The sequence below is a fragment of the Rosa rugosa genome, chromosome 4 (assembly GCF_958449725.1).
Source record: "Rosa rugosa chromosome 4, drRosRugo1.1, whole genome shotgun sequence".
In the NCBI taxonomy this organism is placed as follows: domain Eukaryota; kingdom Viridiplantae; phylum Streptophyta; class Magnoliopsida; order Rosales; family Rosaceae; genus Rosa; species Rosa rugosa.
Window position 1 is genome coordinate 33,967,153 of NC_084823.1, and position 19,487 is coordinate 33,986,639.

Here is a 19,487-nt window from a genome sequence, read left to right on the forward strand (position 1 = left end):
ATACAAAGAGGGAAATATTAGTGAAATCAGACATACTAAGGTTTGTAGAGGGATAGATTGCATGTCAATCAGAGGTCAAAAAAAAAAAAAAAATGCTCAAGCAATTCAAAATCTTAGAGGGAAAAAAAAAAAACAATTAGATTTTGATAAATGAATACATAACAATAAACATTGCATCCATAAGTAAAACTGAATATAACTATGAGTGGTTTTACAAATAATACCTCAACTCTTCTGGATATATGAACATCTGGTAGATCATTGATTCGATTTTATTGAAGTCTAGGTCAAGCATTATAGTACCATCACCATCTATATCTTCTTCTTCAGAGGCTAGAGAAACCTTCGTAATTTCAACACTTTGAAACAAAAAGCCTACTTAGTAAGACTACAAATTTCTAAACATCTATACAATTCAAGAATTCTATAGCACATATTTATAGTAGCATTACAGGGTTCTAGTCTGGTAGAATGGATTCAGTTTTATTTGGAATTAGAGTTTGGTACATCCTGCTTATACAACCCTCACCTACTAGAGTGTCAGGTTCTTTGTATGAGGTGATCAAAAAATCTCTAGATCCATCCATTCCATATAGAGGTTTGGTCTAATTTGCAAACAAATAGAAAATGAAATATACTACATGTTCAAATGGAAAAGGAAAAATATATGCTGAAAATAAATTGAATGAGAAAAACAAACATTATTTGTATGTATATATGAATATAATATTATTTTTTTGTCTTTTAAACATAAACTAACACTAGTATATAAATGTCAAAAACTATTTCGAATTGCACTTACCAACAATAAAAGTGATTACGATCATCTTAATAGTTGTGACATTTTCTAATGCAATATAAGTATTTTAAGCGTGTTATGAATAAGGAGTTGCTCATATTTGTTTGTACCATGATTGCGTGCTTAGGCGAGTAGGGTGTTATTTGTTAATTTTTCTCTAGAAGATACAGAATTGTTCTTTGTTTGAAGGATTCGCTTATTGTGCAAGCTGGAATTGGACTTGTAATTAATTGTATTTCCTTAGTAGAGGTTTAGGCCCCATAGACCTAAACAAGATTTAAGACGTTATAACATTAAACTGTCATTTTAGTTAAACTGAATTTTGATAATTTAATATTAGAAAAAGTGAAGCTAATAACTTTAAAGGGAAATGATGGAAAAGATCACTTTAGAGAGTGAAATGATAATATATTAAAAATGAATAGCTGTTATATAATCGGTAAAGCGAAAATCCAAATATTGAAGTTAGTGGGAACGATTATATATTGAAATTATTGGTAGTTCAATTCAAAATTGAAAGCTTAAATTATGAAATTGATGTTTATTACCAATTCAGACCGACCAATGCAATATAGTCAAAGAGTTTTTCTATTAGAACCTCCAAATTTACTCACTTGACCTCCTATGCTTTTTACACCTCTTATCAAATTTTCAAATACTAAATTTACTCACTAAACCTCACTGAATTTCCTCAAATAACCTCACTCATATAATTTGCAAAACAACTAATAATCTTTTTTTTAAAAAAACTTAGTTAATTCAATGATTAATTACTCTATAAATCTTAATTACATATCCATTCCTTAATCAGACAACATAAATATTTTTTTCAATAAAAAAAATTAAACACAAGGTATTGAGTTTTAAAAATTAATTTATAATCAACAAGAAAATAACATGAACTATTTTGTGGTTTTTTTTTAACTTTTTTTCTTTCTGTTTTAGCTCTGTAAAAAAAATGAAGATTAATCATTTTTTCTTAATGTTTATTTTATGTACCTCATGATTAATTATTTAAATATTTGTTTAGTTTTTTTAATTGCTAGCTCATTTTTGGTTTATTTTTTTGCAAATATAATGGATAGACTTAGATTTAGGTTATAATATGATTTGTTTTGTTTTCCCTCACCAATATGCGTTCAATATGTATATCATACATTTTTATGTCACATAATCATAGTTTTAATTCTTATTAAATATATATGAATGCTTTAATGAGTATGTAGTGAAATTGGAAAATAAAAATAGATAAGAAAAATAATAAAGAATGCAATCTAATATTATTGAATTGGAAAGTCTATAGAAACTCAATGTAATATTTTTTGGTATAATTATTGTCCTTAATAGTCATTTTATAATAGGCTATATATGTCATTTAATAATTCATAATAGAGTGAGGTCAAGTGAGCAGATTTGGAGGTCCCAATAACAACACTCATAGTCAAAATACTCAAAAAAGAAAAGTAACTAAATGAGGTAGGTAAACAACGAAGTTAGGAAAGGTTGTAATTTCAATAGAAATGAGAATGGAAGAGTTAAGGCGCAAATTCTTTTCATTTTTCTTTTATGTGCATTCTATCTTTGATAGCAAGTATTTATCTATGTGCCTATAACGGTAAATACATTACACTGTTTCGGTAATAGTTCATTATGCCACGTTTAAGAGGACTAAGCCATTACATATATAATTTTGTTCTCCCTCTAAAAACACGATAAGATCGTTTTTGAAATATCTGTTTAATAAAAAAAGTCGTGTTTGAATTCTTTTTATTTCAAAAAGAAAAAGTTAAAACACGACCCGTTTACCATAACAACAAACTCAATTTTACAAAACCTATCTCGACCCGATCCGATCCGTTATGCCGGGTGTGCTATAAGTCAGTAGATGCACAATTATTATAAAAAAGCCCAAATTAAGATTTTCCAGAATTCTTTTCTTTCCGAACAAGTTAATAAGGTGTTTATTTTAATCGCAGCGCAGTATAAATATTAAAACCAAACGAGGCCTTACACCAGCCAACTCTCTCTCTCTCTCTCTCTCTCTCTGATTCAGCCATGGCCGCTCTGCAATACCTAGAATCTTCGCGCAACGCGCACCCGGAGCTCGCCGAATGGTACAATTCGCTGGCAGATCTGTACCAGAAGAAGCTATGGCACCAGCTCACTCTCAAGCTCGAGCAGTTTGTTGCTCTCGCCGTGTTTCAGGTCTGTTTCCCCAGCTCAATTTTAGGGTTTTTGTTTTTTATGTTGCTTGAGTGTGCAGGCAGTTTGGGGTGGGTTAGGGTTTCTGAAATTGAATTGTGTTGCCGCTTGATGTGTGTGGGGGGTTTTAGAGCTGAATTAGGGTTTTTTGTGTTTGGATGGTGAGATGGGTTTTTGTTGGAACTAGTTTTGTTTTCTGCTTCGGGTTTAGATCGACACTGGTGTTGCCGGAATTGTGAGGTATGGAAGCTTTGGATTTGGCGTCCGTTAAGTGAAACCCTACTGGAAGTTTGTGTTTCTTTTGGGAAATTTGAATGAATGGAGCACAATGAACTGGGAATTCGGGAATTTGATGTGTTCTACAGTTCTCTCTGTTTGGAGCCTTCAATTTTTTGGATCCTAGTTTTACTTTCATAATCCAAGGATGAAACTAGTTGGTTTGGAGGTGTTAGAAGTAAGTTTGTTTGGTGCTGTGGTATACTTCTCTTGCGGTTGTCGGTGTAACTTTGGAAGGAGTCTGGCATGTGATACTCTACCACAGTGTTAAAAAAAATGTGACAGAAAGTGTCTCCAATCCAACAATGGAAATTAGTTTCAGGAATCTTTGATTGTAGTTGGGCAAATGAGTGAAACTAGGTAGGCTACTCTATCCTGGCCATGCTTTCTTACGTAGTGTTGATTGCATTTATACCTTTTGTCTTCCACATTACCATATGGCAATAGGTTCTGGGTGTGTAGCAAGGAGTTTAATTGTTACACTTGCCTAATCAGAACTGCATTGAGTTATAAACATGTGCAAGTCTAAATGAAATAGGGTTGCATTTTATCTGTTACTTGATGAAACTGTAACTTTGATCAGAACTATGAAGCCAATTATTGCAGGGTTTATCTTGTTCTTTCTTATCATTTACTCACACTTGCCAAGCATTTTACTTTTTTGAATTCTTGAGCGGATCAGGTTATATATGATTGCTTGATACTGAAAGGGTAGGGGAGGTTTTGTTGCTAGTGACATGTGTGCACTTTCATGGGTCTCTGGGTTCTGCTTGTCTTGACGCGGAAGGCTTTCCAGTTGGCAATTGGCAATTTAATATTTTATGTTCTGGAGATTTTTCTTCTGTACCTGACTTGTTTTCTTATCATTATATCAGGCTGGCGATGCTCTGATACAGTTATATCACAATTTCATCACAGACTTCGAGACTAAAATCAACCTTCTGAAGCTTGCACACTTTGCAGTTATTGTCTCTCGTCAGTATCCAGAGAAAGAAGCTGCTATCAGTTACCTTGAAGGGGTGATTGAGAAGCTTCAGGCCACTCGAGAGCAACGGATAGAGGAGCCAATCCTTTACATCAAAATGCAAATAGCAATATTCAAACTTGAGCAACAAGACCAGAAGGAGTGCAAAAAGCTTCTAGAAGATGGAAAGAGCACACTGGACAGTATGACTGACATTGATCCATCTGTGTATGCCAGTTATTATTGGGTTTCATCTCAATACTATAAGTTCCGCCAGGAATTTGCTGAGTTCTACAAAAGCGCTCTTCTTTATCTAGCATACACATCAGTGGAGTCTCTCTCAGATTCATTTAAGCTGGTAAGGTTTTTATATTCTTGGAGATGAACCATGTTCTTCGTCAATTTTCCTAGGTGTTACATTCTGTCACTATGTTGGTGGTATGTTATTGGGAAGCTTCTAATCTTTTGTTGACACCTAGATGAAATGGTTTCTTAAATCTAAGTATCTTCAGTTTTCTCAAATACGTTGTTTTATCTAAATTTTCCTGTTCACTTAATCTTTTAGACTCTCATGGAAATTCCTTGTGCTTAGTTTGGGTAAATCACTAGCTCTTAACTTGCATTAATCTGGTTTTATGTTTGAGTATTATAGATTAAAGGTACTGCATGCCCAAGTCTTCAAAGATGTTTGAAAACATGATTGTCCTATAGAATATATGACAGCTAAGATCATTTTGTTTACCTACTGATGTATTTGTAATACTGAAATATTAATGCTAAGGTCACTATGAAAAAGATACACTAAGATGGTAACCATACTTTGAGACTTTGAGTTGGTGAAAGTGAGATGCTAAGGTCTAAAATGTGAAGTGAGATGCCAACCTATGGATTTAAATTCTGAAGTCTTGGAATATGAATACTTTGAGAATTTGAGTTGGTGAATTGAGATGCGAAGGGTTAAAATGTGAAATGATGGTTAGCCCATGGTTTTGAACTCTTTAGTCTTGGAATATGAATTTTACTCATTGTAGTTTAGGTTGAAGAAAGTGAAGAGGATGCCTATATATATGTATATATTATCATTTGTTTAAAGTCTAGAAGCTAGTTGAGAAAATCCAGTCACTTTGGTAAATGAAACATTTGTAGAGTTGGAGTTGTAGTCTGGAATGTGGACCATCTTCAATCAAATGTCAGTTAAAGATTTCTTTCAAGATTGCTTTGCATCCCTTATGTGGTTTATGTGTATTGGTATGATTTTAATTAGCGTCCAGATTCACTGATTGGTAAAACTTAATCCTTGTATGGTTCACTTAAGTTAACTGCTGAGTGTTACACACTTTGCTTCTGTATCTTCATGCTGTGAATTTCTAACCTTTCATTTTCTTGGTGTTATAGGATTTGGCATTTGATTTGTCCCTTTCTGCGCTCCTGGGAGATAACATCTACAACTTTGGAGAGCTACTTGCCCATCCTATTGTAAGAATAAATTTTCCGATTGTTTTTTCTTTCATCATATCTTGCTTCTTATGGTTTAAATTTCCATTACTTTTAAGAGTTCCCTGTAAAGATGAAGGTGGTTTCATTATTGTACTTGCAAATTTTTGCACCTAATACCATGGCATCATATTCGAACTCTATTGGAAATTAAGAGATGTGTTTTCAACCTAGCATGGATAGAGTGTGAGGCACAATATCAATGATAATTTCATTTACACTGCATCTTTAGTAGCTTCTTTTTTCTTTTCTAAAAAAAAAAAAAAAAAAAAAAACCTAGTCTGAAAGATTTACTGTTGAATGTGAATTACTATAGACAGTTATGAAGCGTGGGGCTTATCCAAATTAACTGTACGTGAACCCATGATGATACGTGCATATAACATGGATACATAACTGTTGCAAACCAGGGATTTTATGCTTCTATATAGTGTTCTATTTTCTTTTATTTAATAAATTTTTTGTTTTTGAACAACTCTGCAGATTAAGAGTCTTCTAGGGACAAAGGTAGAGTGGCTTTACTATATTCTTCAAGCATTCAACTCTGGTGATTTAGGACGTTATCAAGAGTTATGCCGTGTGCACAATGCTGCTCTGAGTGCTCAACCGGCATTAGTTGAGAACGAGAAGAAGCTTTTGGAAAAGATTAACATTCTGTGCTTGATGGAAATTATCTTCAGGTTAGTACTCTCTAGATTGTCTTTTTTCTTGTAATCTATAGAAAAGATGGAAAGGATTTTTCTGTGTTCTGCATTACTATAAAACTAAACTGGTATGTGCTTCCTTGCAGCCGGCCATCTGAAGATCGAACTATACCTTTGAGTATCATTGCAGAGCGTACAAAACTTTCGATCGAGGATGTAGAGCATCTTCTTGTGAAGAGCCTTTCTGTGAGTCCCTGTATACTTGAAACTTGGACAGTGCATTCATTTCATTTGAGTCCTTTATTAAAATAGTCCCACTTTGAAGGGAAACTTGAGTCCTACAGCCTCTGCCTAGTCAGACTTGGCGACAATGCTCACACGTGCACACACCCACACACTCCCCAATATGCATATGAAGAGTTTTATGCCAGAGTTTTCATTACACATTTAAAACAAAGCTAATGTAGTGGGAGACAGAGTTTTAACTGGGGAATATCATGAGTCAGTCAGTCACTTCAGCATATGTGAGACATGATAATTAGGCATGCACAGCTTATATGCTTATATCTTGGTTGCGTGTTTCCTTACTAGGACTGGCTATATCCTAATTCTTAAGGAGCCTTGACACTAGTTTAATTTCCAATCTTCTAAATTTTAGGACGAGAACATGACATGGAAATGACTAAAAATAATTATATATGTTTTTTTCTGTAGTATATAGGTGAGATATTATTGTACATAGTCCTTTACATTTATATATATTTGTGAAATTAAGTTCCCTTGACCAAGTCTTTGGAAATTGAGTTCCTAACTTGAAAGAACAATACCCAATTACACAACTGACAACTATGGTTGGGTAGAGACAATATGCCATCACATGGAAACATGATTGCGTGGGTTTTTGTGCCAAATAAGATAGCAGCTCTATGGTTTAGTAGTGTATATGTTGCATATTAGATTTCATCTATAAGAACGTGGAGAAAGACTTAAATGTGCAAGTGGATTCCTGACTTTTTAAGAAACCCGTTACTTTTTGCGTAACGGGTAGTTTAGCATACATCACTTTTTGCGTAACCATCTCTTACCTGAGGTAAAATCTTTTATGTAATTATGGTCACTGTTTATGTGTGACCAATGTCAGGTCTTGGTGAACTGCCAAAGACCTGAACACTCTTAACACGAAACATGACCATCTTTACAAGTCTTGACCTTTTTGTAGGAAAAGGATGATCATCAAAAACAAGTTTATATTAGATTTCGTAGCTCAAACAGTATTTTGAATTCATTTTCTTTTCGATGTAGGAGGTATTCCTTAAGATTTACATTTGTCTCATGTCAATAACCATAACGTGGATTCTTTTGCCTTTGCTTGTGTATGACACTTTAGTAATTTCTTTTTTCACTTGTATCTGGATCTCATATTGCTGAAACAAATGACGTCTTTTTGGACAGATTATACCTGATTTTATTGTGTTTTAGTTAGAAGTTTCATTTAATAGGGTGTGTTGAATAATTAGAGGACATGTTTACCGCAGGTTCATCTGATTGAGGGAATAATTGATCAAGTTGAGGGGACAGTCCATGTTTCTTGGGTGCAACCAAGAGTTTTGGGAATTCCACAGATCAAATCTGTGCGTGATCGGCTGGACGGTTGGTTGGATAAAGTGCATACTGCTTTGTTATCTATCGAGGCCGAAACACCTGATTTGGTTGCATCGTGAGTGATGTCTCTTTCTATGTTTTCTGCCTAGTGTAACATTTCCTTAGCGAAAAAGTGGGGGGTCAAAGTTTGCAAGGCAGCCAGAGGAAACATTAGTCTCATTTGCTTGAGCACCTAGACCTACTTTTGTATGTTGCTTTTTCTTGAAATCATTTCCTCCTCATGTACTTCACTTGGGACTAATTCCATTCTACAGTAGCATGCCTAGAGACATGGTGATCAAATTGAAAGACGGCTGTTTACCCTTTAGCATGGCTGTGAAACTTTATGTTCGGAAATTTTCCTAGATACCGTAATGTGTGTTCAAATTGAAAGACGGCTGTTTACCCTTTAGCATGGCTATGAAACTGTATGTTCGGCTGTTAATTCTCAATTCAAAACTCCCAAACAAAATTCTACCTTCCATTGTGCATAACTCATTTGGGCTACAAGTTTGTGGCTTTGATTAGGCTTAGTGTGAGCTAAGCCGAGCATTGCCGAGGCTTGGTGCCTTGTGAATATTATTTTGCTTTATTTTATTTTTATTTTTCATTGTAGCTTTTAAGTTATTCTAGCGCCAATTACCTCAGTTAGGTCCAACACCTAATCCCCGTGGTACGATAATCAAGGTTCAAATACTTCCCTTGACAACGATTCGTACGCTTGCGAGAGTTTATGAGTCAAGTCAATGGATGTGTGATCCTCCACTTTGAAAGTGCATTTGTTATTGTTTATCACTAATGTACAATCAGTCTACAACTGGGTGAATGGTTTTCTTGATTATGCAAGTGGTAATGAGGCAGCAATTTGAAATTGCTGCCACGTTGTCCATCAATGAAAAATGCAGCTACTAGCTGACGGATCGCCATATTCTATAAGCACATCCTCAAACATGCGAAACTGTAATAAACAATCTTGAAAATTGAAAAAATTGGTCTTCTAGGCTAAGTTTCTGGCCATTAATAAAGGGCAACCTGTTGAACTCTATCAACGTGTTTCGGCTCCATGGTTTTCTTCTTTTCCCGACGTTGTACTGACGATAAATGAGTAAAGAGTAAGGGAAATGATTCCAATCGATTCACTTTGGATTTAGGGTTTAGAGAACAAGGGAAATGATTCCAATACTCATGACATCCTTTACCCAAAGCAAAAATACTCGAACATGCGAGCCGTGCTCAAGTCTAGGTCGAGTAGTATCGTAATAAAAACAGAGTTGCGCACGAGTTGTTTATGAGCTCAGGCCAAGCTTGGTTTTTTGCTCTTACAGCTGAGCTTGAACTTGAGCTTGTTATTTACAGCCCTAGAAATGAGAGAGTGTTGGAGGGAAGACCACTTCAACAGGTTGACTTATTAGTTAGATTGTTGTTGTTGTTGGTTTTTTTTTTTTTTTTTTTTTAAATTTTAAAACAGAGATTAGTTCAGTTGAGATGTAGACTGACTCCATGCTTTGCTAGATAGTTTGGAACTACTCTATATCAAACTATCAAACTAGTCTACCCTTTACTAAACTAAATCTGCTTGATGTATCGATATATTGATATATTATAGAACTTCCCTCATGGACCATATTATTTTGATGCTGACAAGAATGAGACTGAGAAATCTCGGGTCTCTCATTGCGGGGTCTGGGAGTTCACTGCAGAAGAGGGCTTCATTTACATGCCTAATTGGATGATGCAGAATCTGAACTTGCAAGAGGGAGACCTTGTGCTGCTGCAAAATAAGAGTCTTCCGAAAGGCACTCATGTTAAGCTGCAGCCCCATACAAAGGACTTCTTAAACATTCCCAACCCAAAAGCTATGTTGGAGATGGCACTAAAGAGCTTTTCATGTTTAACAACTGGGGACACTCTTTTGCTACCATATGAAAACAAGAAGTACTATGTGGATGTCATTGAAACAAAGCCTTCTAATGCCATAGGCATTACTGAGTGAGGTTGACTTTGCACCGCCTCTTGACTGTAAGGAACCCGAAAAGCCTGTTGATGCAGCATCTGTTCCGATAAACAAGGTGGCATCAGCTGATGATCAAGTTGTGGAACCTAAATTCAGCGCTTTTACCGGAGCTGGGAGGCGGTTGGATGGCAAGCCTTTGCAGTATGAGCCAGCAGCAGCTATTGCTTCTTCATTTGTCACCGCCACCAACAATAATGCACAACCTTCCAGAGGATATAGTTCATCACAAGCTACCAGTCATGCCAATGGTACACCAATTAAAGGAAGCTGCAAAGCAAGAAGAGCCAAAGTTGCAGCCTTTAACAGGCTAGGGAAAATGTACTCAACTAAGATAAGTAAAGGAATTGAATCCAGTTGAACCATCTGTCACATGATTGATGAAATTTTATTCTTTTCACCATTTTTCGTTTAATGATCGATCTATATATGATGCTTAGAATTTATACTTTCAAGCCAACAAGAGTCTAGAGAGAGAGTGATTAATTCCTAGATGGGCACCAATCTGCATAAACACTCAGACTACTGAAAACCATAATTCTCAACTACTCATCAACATGTGAAGCGTGTGAAGCCTTTTCTGGCGACTGACAAAAAAAAAAGAAGCATTTTCTGGCGTAGTGAACTATTCACAGTAGCATATATGCATTTACAACTAATAGGATGACATAACCATCCACCAAATAACTCTAAATATTGCTCAAACAAAAAATTGTAGTGGTCAGCGCTTCAAATGGTTTTGAATAAGATGAAGCTTATAAATCGATTTCAAAATAGCATATGGTTAGACTAGTCATGGGCATAACTCTTTCATCCTTTCAAGGCATATTTTAAGTTTTTCTCTCAAAAAAACAAAAAAAGGCATATTTTAAGTTTAAGAATGCTAGCAAAGAGTTGTGGCATGTTGGTTAGAATAACAGACACCAGAAAGAGATCACAAGTTCAAATTTCACTGACATAATGAGATAGGTGGGGTAGGAGAGAAAATTGTCATTTCTCCTAAAAAAAATGTTCAAGAAAAGCTACAGAAGCACTCACTGAGATTTATAAGACCTAGAAAGTAGAAACCCCATTGCATGCACAATGTGGAAGTGGAACCAACTTAAAAGCCCCTTTCAATATATCAATGTAAATGTTTACAGAAGTAAAATACACAATCTTATTTCCATCTGTAGACCCACTCTAAAATTTCATTGTAAAACAAATACAAATATGATCTTTCTGACATCACTCCTGCCTGACATATGGCGAGGAGCTCATATCTGTACTGTAAAATGAATCCTCCGGTCCGCCGTAGTAGTTCGCCTCCTTCTCCTCATCCCACTTGAGAACCTCTCTTATGTACTTGAATCCCTCATCAACTGTAACTCGGTCCCTTGCCCGAGCTTGCCACACAAAAAGCTTTCGACCCGTGATAGAAGTATAAAGGTCTTTGAACTTCATTGCAACGTAGAAGTAAGCTTGATGGGCCAGTGACTGGTTACTGTGGTGAGGCTTCACTGGACTAAAATCATAGAACCATTCACAAGTACTTAAAGGCATCTGATTAACCTTGTCCTCAAAGAGATCATACTTGTTTAGTACCAAAACAAAAGGAGTATCTTTAAAGCAAGGGTGTCTGACCATAGTCTCAAATAGCTCCCTGCTTTGTATTATCTTATTTTGAAGCAATGATCCGCTCCCACTACTGTCTGGGGAAACCCATATCTGATCATAATCACTAAGAGCGACGCAAAACACCACCACACGCACGTCTTCAAACATTGCCACCCACTTACACCCTTCATTCATCCCCTTGGCATTAACTCTTATAAGTTGGTATCTGTAAAATTAGACACGGAGTTTAGAAAACTAGGATTTCATGTTAAACATCTATTGGTGATGGAATAAAAACAGACTTATATAAAGTAATGGAGTCATTGCCCTGAATTTTTTTTTTTTTGTACTTCCTGTGTTTGAGTAATAACAAAGAAAACAATGTGTATACAGGTGAGTCTTAGCTCAAGTGACACGCGGTGGGTGGGAGGAGTAAAAAAGAGGCCCTAGTTTCAAATGGAAAGCTTTATATGAAGCTTCATATAAGATCATACACAGAACAGTAAGATAGCATTACTTGGTTAGTGGCGGTGGTGGAGCTTCCAGATTTTCTGTATAGGTTTCAGACATTGGACTTCGATCATCAAGAGAGAATTCTATGAAAGCCAAGCCATTTCCTTGAGTGACCCCTTCTGCATATAGTACATCTCGTTCTGAAGGTTCATACTCATTGCTAGATACCTCAACAGCCTGGAAGAATAAGACCACATTGTTTAAACAATTGACACTGATGCATCTTTTCAATGGTAATTTCATTAATATCCAAAAAATTCCAAGAATAATATCTCAAAGATTCACATCATATACATCATCCCATTTGCAGTTCTACTCAAATATGTTCAATACTAGTTCAGCAGATTCAAATTCTTGTTTTGGAAAGTGAAAAACCTTCCTGTTTTTTAAATGTAACCTACATACACAAATATTGTCTGCCACAGCAACTATAGATGATGCATTCAAATTAAATCTAACAACTCCCATGGAACTCCAACATCTCCTATATCCGTCATATCTCCCTCGTTTCCAACTTTCTAGTGGTTCAGACTTCAATGATCAAGAGTTTTGGCTTTAGCTATCATTCTTTTATTTTTATTTTTTATTTTCTAATGAAAATGAATGGCATATTAAGAGAAGAAAGCAAGAGGGAATACATAAAATAGTTATATGCTAAAAAAAAAAAATTAAAAAAAAATCTAAAACACTTCTAGTTGTTATTCTTAATTGTAGCAATTCTCTCAATGTTCCTCATTCATTCATTCTGCTTGAATTTTAAAAAACATACAATAAAGACAAAAAATGTTGGTGAATTCTTTCACTTCCGACAAGCATATGCATCAGTTCTCTTTGACATACTAGGTTCAATGACATTAAAGCACCATAAGTTATTGTCTGGAAAACCAATAACATCCTTTATAATATACTAATGTTTTAGGGTGGCTGCGCATGAAATAGTTGGTATTTGGTGGTCTCATCTTTGTCTAAGAGGTCAGATCCTCAATCCCCTGAATGTCATAATACTTCAAAAGAAAAGTTCTATTTTGTGATATAAAGGAAGAATATGTTCATGATTTATAACAGATTGTTAAGCCTCATTCAAAGTGGGACATTTTTCATTGTATTGATGTTAATGTTGATAACTGTGAAAACTAATACATAAATAATGCAAGAACTTATGACCTGAAGATTTTTCTTTTAGGGTTAATAAAACTTCAACATGCTGACACAGCACTCAAGCTAAGAATACTGATTCTAACTTCCACCACTTAGACCTACAAAGATTCCTAGGTGATGATGTGACTCGCAACGCTTCAATTACTTCAACTTTCTTGTTCTTATGTCATAGTTTAAAACTGCATGCACAACATTTCACACAAGAATAGGTTTGACAAGAGGGACTGGTGTTGGTCCAGACCGCCCATGCCTCCCCTCACAGAGTCAAGAAAAGGAATTATAAAGACAAATTACAATGTATACAATGTCAAAAGTAAAATTTATACAAAATACACAAACTTGTGTTACCTCAGATATTAAGATAACATGGTTCTGTTTTTATCAATAAAAAGTTAACAAAATACCAGCAGTAAGATCTATGCAACACTGCAGTTTGTATTACTACACAAATTAAATGAGATGAATATGAATGTAATGGAAATACCTGGCTTAAAAAGTATTCGGCAACCTCTGGGAGGAAATGAAGCTCATCTTTTCTTTTATATGTTTCCTGAATAGCAGGATCCTTCCACACCTCTTCCACTAATGGAGCATACTCGCGTGTTGCAGCAGGGAAAAAAGCATCTAAATCTCCAGTAGCAATAATGTCCAGAAGCCAATCAGAGAAATGCTTCAACCTTGGGTTGATGGAGTAGATACATTGACTAGTATCATCACTATCAACCTCACCACCTGAAAAAAGTACACAATCAGAATCAAACACAATATTGTAAACATATTTCATTTTGGTGCAATTACTGTATTTAACCATGTAATACCGTATATCAGAACTGTCTTGCGATAGTGGATAACTCTAGCATATACCTCAGTATCATAAACATATTTGATTTGTGGTGCGTATGCGCTTGGGTGAAATACTGATATCATAATAACTGCTAATATCATATATAAACTCATAGGTAGAACTATTTTTGGAGAAGAAAAGGCAGTAATATTGAAACAACAGCTACATTATCTACATGCTATCCAATTGATGACTATAGGGAGTACAACAGCATCAAACATGATGTAAGACACTTAGAATACCAAACAAATCAAATGGAAACAAATGGCATTGAAGAGCATTTTGACAGTGATATATTCAAAGAAATTCAAATGAACCAAAGAACATGATATGAATTATAAATGACGATAACATGAAATAGTATAGGATCAAGAAACCAATTTAAATTCTTCAACCTGTAACTTAAGCAACTAAAAGAGAGACCAAGTGGAAATTCTACAACAATCAAACTCATTATGGCAGTTTGAGAGTACGCAAGTTTACAGTAATGTCCTGCACTGTTGACATGACACTTGCAACAAGCATACAGATGCAATACAAATCAGGCTGCTCTTTGCACTTTCTCCTCATTGGTATTGGTAACTTCTTAAAACTTAGAACGATTCATGCATGTGCAAGTCCCAATAAATTGAAGCGTAGTAGAAATTACCATTGTTAAAATTACTACTCGACTTTTCATAACAGTACAAAGCATAAGTAGATAAACAATAATGCTTGGCTTGCAATTACGAACTTAGGAATACATAGTTCCTATGGACTGAAGCAATCAGTAGTAGAAATTTGAGGTAGGATTGAACAAACATATTTGTATATAACTACCTGTTGCTTTGTTTTGATCATGGGAACCATGTGCGCCCATCCTAGATAAAGCCTCCTCTTCAAAGCGCTCCCTTCCATCTAGCAGAATGCTTAGATATTTGTACATGTTACTTTGGATCATCAACTTTATATCCTGCACCTCTTCTGCAGTAAATTTGTTCCCATACAAGAACTTTGCCTATCCAGTGATCACAAGAAAATAATGAGCATTACCAGTAACCTAACTTACCACCGAAAAACTTGAGACTTCAGTGGAATTCCATTAGAAATGGAAACACAGAAAATTTGTCAAGCAATGCTTGTTAATTTAAAGATCAATTTATGGTTTCGACTCAAAACCAAATGGGCAGAGTATGGTGAACCACAATGAAACAGATTTTCTTTCCTAAATGTGGGACACTGACTGCAGACCTCCCTAGACGATAGGCATCGACCATAAACAAATACCAGTATATGGTCAATGTTTTGTGCAGAGACACTATTTTCAAACCCATGATATGAAATTTCAATGGGCAGAGAAACAAGAAGCCTTACTAACAATCTTTCAAGACATCAATTATAAGATAAGGCTGTACCTGCTTGAAGATAGTGCTTGTTCCAGACCCTGGAAGGCCAAGAAGAAGAAGCTTCTGAATTTTTTTCTGCTCCAAATAATTTGGAACGGTGGTATAATTGCTAGCCTCATCTCTTGGTCCATGAGGTTGACCATGTGGCACGGGCAAAGAGAACAGGCTACAGACAAACCGAGTTGTAGCCTGTCTAGCAAGAAGCAAATTAACACTGTTAAAGAATCCATGATCGAATATAGGGACACAGAAAAATCAATTGAGTTTCCATTACGTACCTTCTCCCAAATGTTTCCCCTGATATTGTTCTGACCTTCTTCCTCATAACGGCCATCATCATAGACCCAAAAATGGGTGTCACGTGGACATTGCACACTTGCCACCTGACAGTATAAGAAGTATATTAGAAGAGACATCAAATTCATTGCAACAAAAGCAATAAAGACATATTACATAGGCACTGATCATGTTAAAGCTTAACAATGTTCATCCCTTCATAGCAAGATTAACAAACTGATAAACAAACCATAAACATATTGAGGACTCTTCAATGGGACATGGATATAATGTGAACTGTGACCCTGATTCAGTTAATGTAAAACACCATGCAAAGAGTTATATCACATAGCTCCAATACATTTCTGTTCATCTATTAGGTTAAGATACGAACAGCGCGAAGTAAAAGCCGATGCAAAATTACAATGAATGATGATAGTCAGGAGAGTAACTGTTCAATTGAAGTTAAGACTATAGTTGTCCATGAGAAGTAAGACATGAATTAGAATAACATAACAATTTGATAAAATTACATCAAACCAAAACTAGCCAAAAAAAAAAAAAACTGTAGACAAAACGACCAACAGAGAAAAAAATTGGTTTTTAGTTTATGCAACACCCAGATAGAATCATTTTGATAAACCTGTAGCTTATGAAGAGGGTTAAATGTGCATAAGGACATGCAAACAAACTCCATAGAAAGCAGTTGGGACAAATAACCAATCTAACTTAAAATTGATCATACATATACAATGAATGCCTTAGAGAAAGTAGTGACCAACAGGCCTGGCATGTTCACATATAAATACAAAATTGATATAATAATATAACCATTCTAAGGCTTTTGAAATTTTTTTTTCTCTTAGAAATTAGTTTGAATATAACAAGAGCAATAGTAGAACACCAAAGCGGGTCATCACAAAATCATACTCTTAGTACAGAACAAGCATACTCATATAGAAGGGAACATCAAATTCACAAAATCATAGTCTAAGGGGCTATTCACTCAAACCTAGTGCCTAGTGGTATAGCACAAGCCTACGGGTCACATCTTATAACATGAAAAAGAATAAATAGTTCATCAAACAAAGCTAGAGTGCTCACCTTAAGCACCTTCAACTCAAGTTTTGTAATTTCTCGACCATTCATATAAACTTCAGTGTTTCCGTTGCTTGCTTCAGAACTAAGTTTCCCAGTAAAATTTAAGTTTGAACTTATGACTCTATCTGGTTTTTCTCCCTCCTGCCAAATTAAAAAAAGTTGGGATGTTCAAGGAGATTCATAACAGTATATTTATTATTTATTCCAGAAGTTGGAAAAAGAGTTGTTATTATGCACTCACCTTTCCCCAGAGACCAGATTCTTTGTCATACCAATATCTACCGGGCTTCAACTTCCGCGGAGGTAAAGCGCATCCAAGTAATTCGGCCATCTCTTCTGGTTTTAATGGAAATCCATTTACTATCAGTTGCTCTGGCCGTAGTTGATTGGCAGCACATTCTTTCTCTGCCTTCATTATCTGCTTGACTTCCAAGGGACTGAGCAATCTGGACAATACCCTCGACTGTTTACCCAATTTCAGCCGCTTTGATTCATCAATTGGCTGACCAATGCATGTCACACACTTACGCCCTTCAGGCATTGAACCCATTGCCCGAAGCACACAATTGCTGCAATACTTGGCATCACAAACCAGGCACGACTCCTTAGTTTCCCACTTTCCTTTTCGGCACCGGTAACAAACTCTACTTTTTTTCTTCTTCTTGTCCTTTGAAACCGCAACATAAGGTGGAAAAACTGGTTTCTCTACATCAGCCTCTTTCTTCTGAGGCCTATCAACAGTACTGAAAGTGACCACTGGAGCTCGCTTCACTTCACTGGCAACTTGTTTGGGTGGAACACTTGGAGGGTTATGAACTGAACCTGGAGAAGCTGAAGGTGATGCTGAAGAAAAGTCAGGGTTTTGCAAGACCGACACTACAGATTCTGAGCTTCCTGATACCCTTGGACTTTGAGTAGGGGAACTTGTGACACCAGCAATACGAGACATTGGCAGAGGAATTGGTTCAATAACCGGCGGACCCATATTGGTAACCGATCTTTGAGATTCAGATAGCGGTTCTGCAGTTGGGATTGCACGTGAGTTAACATCAAGAGGTTCAACCCTAGGTACATCATAACCGACAGGAGGGCCCTCATACTCCATAGCAATGGAGTAATCAAGATCAGAAGCATCATCAGGGAGAGAAGCACCCGGTGGGAGCATCTTCTTCACCAATTCCCTCCAGCTCTCTCCCTCCATTTGCTCCATTCCCTCCTCTATAGTACAAATTTCTCTATCCTCTCAACGACGGGGGCGTCAAACTATAATCTCTCAAAACCATTCAAGACTATGCCTCTATATTCTCCAACTAAAAGACTTACATGAACAACCTAATGCTAAAACCTCATAAAGAAGCACAGCTTATACTAGACCAAAAAAACTTGAGGTGCTAACAGTTCACCTGATGAGGGGGTGGAGGTTAGAACCAGTAATAGTCTTGGAGCAGCCGGAATCGAACGGTGGTCATCCTTTGAAACTATTCAAGTTTGAATTCAGAAACTAATCAAAGAGTTGAACCAAATGCAAATTGAATGCGACCAGATTCTTGAGAAAGTCCAATAATAAGTTTCAAGCAAAACCCATTTAGATTGGATCAAATTCCAGTCAAAACCAAGCAGCTAACTTGGCAAATAATACAAATTTTAAAAGCTCGGAACCCATAAAGCCCACCTTTTTAACTCATGTAGTGGTCCAAATAGTTGAAACAATCACAGAGTCAAAACAAACTGCAAATAGAAAAACACAAAAATCCATCCCAGCACACCCATGACTGATTCAAACAGAAATAGATTACCCACCACAAAATGAAAATGGTAAATATCCCACCTTTGGACCCCCAAAAAAAAAGATCGTTTTCAAGGAAAAAAGAAAGAAAAGCTGAGAGCTTTCGAGAGTGAGAAAGTCATATACCTTGACAGGGACAACATGAAAGGGAATCTGTGCTCAAAACCCACCAAGCATTTTGCTTTCTATGACCAAAAGGGTAAACCTCTCTTCTTCTCCTTCTTCTTGTACAAATCCAGTAAAAGCTCAGCAGCTGATATGAGATGTTAACTCAGGAGGAGGAGGAGGAGGTTTTGAAAGGAAAAGGGGAGGTGGGACCCGCAGGTTGAAGCTAGCTAATCTCACAGTGGCATTTATCTTCTTCTGCTCGCTACTCACTCCAACTCCAACTCCAACATGAGGAGTCGTCCTAGTAATGACGAATGATAAGACAGTTCGGCTCGTGCTACTGATCATCTTTTTCTTTGGGGATCTTCCACGCGCCTATGCGGGCGAGTGGTTGAGGCTCTTTTGGTTGGAAGTCATGAGTGGCGATGGTCAACAACCCCACGAGTTGCGACCATGTATTTTTCGATTGATTGATTTACATTTACAACAAGGGGATTTTTTTTTAAAGGGAGATGAAATGGGCACTTTTTTAGCGACATTTGTTTTTGTTTTAGGGTGGTTCTATTTGGACCTCCAAATTTGCTATTAGGACTTCTTATACTTAGTACACCTCTAATTTACTTTTTAAAATACTTGAAAGTTGAAAAGATAAGTAGACCTCCTTATTTTTACAACAGAATCTGTTTCCC

The 19,487-nt window shown here is 36.2% G+C and overlaps 2 protein-coding genes and 1 pseudogene across 2 annotated transcripts; 2 read left to right on the forward strand and 1 right to left on the reverse strand.

Annotated features, from left to right (window-relative positions):
- Positions 1–2,769: 2,769 nt before the first annotated feature.
- Positions 2,770–8,465, forward strand: LOC133745189 (26S proteasome non-ATPase regulatory subunit 13 homolog B). The gene is made up of 6 exons (XM_062173210.1): positions 2,770–3,004; positions 4,153–4,599; positions 5,637–5,717; positions 6,219–6,415; positions 6,526–6,625; positions 7,915–8,465. The coding sequence occupies exons 1-6, from the start codon at positions 2,855–2,857 to the stop codon at positions 8,098–8,100; spliced, it is 1,161 nt and encodes a 386-aa protein (XP_062029194.1). The 5' UTR covers positions 2,770–2,854; the 3' UTR covers positions 8,101–8,465.
- Positions 8,466–9,308: 843 nt separating this feature from the next.
- LOC133744689 (uncharacterized) lies at positions 9,309–10,392 on the forward strand (annotated as a pseudogene).
- Positions 10,393–11,119: 727 nt separating this feature from the next.
- On the reverse strand, positions 11,120–18,703 carry LOC133742899 (extra-large guanine nucleotide-binding protein 3). The gene is made up of 8 exons (XM_062170599.1): positions 17,146–18,703; positions 16,908–17,045; positions 15,806–15,910; positions 15,537–15,716; positions 14,962–15,139; positions 13,783–14,030; positions 12,145–12,317; positions 11,120–11,853 (listed from the first exon to the last, which is right to left on the reverse strand). Exons 1-8 carry the CDS (start codon positions 18,112–18,114, stop codon positions 11,259–11,261), a joined length of 2,586 nt encoding a protein of 861 aa, XP_062026583.1. The 5' UTR covers positions 18,115–18,703; the 3' UTR covers positions 11,120–11,258.
- Positions 18,704–19,487: the final 784 nt, after the last annotated feature.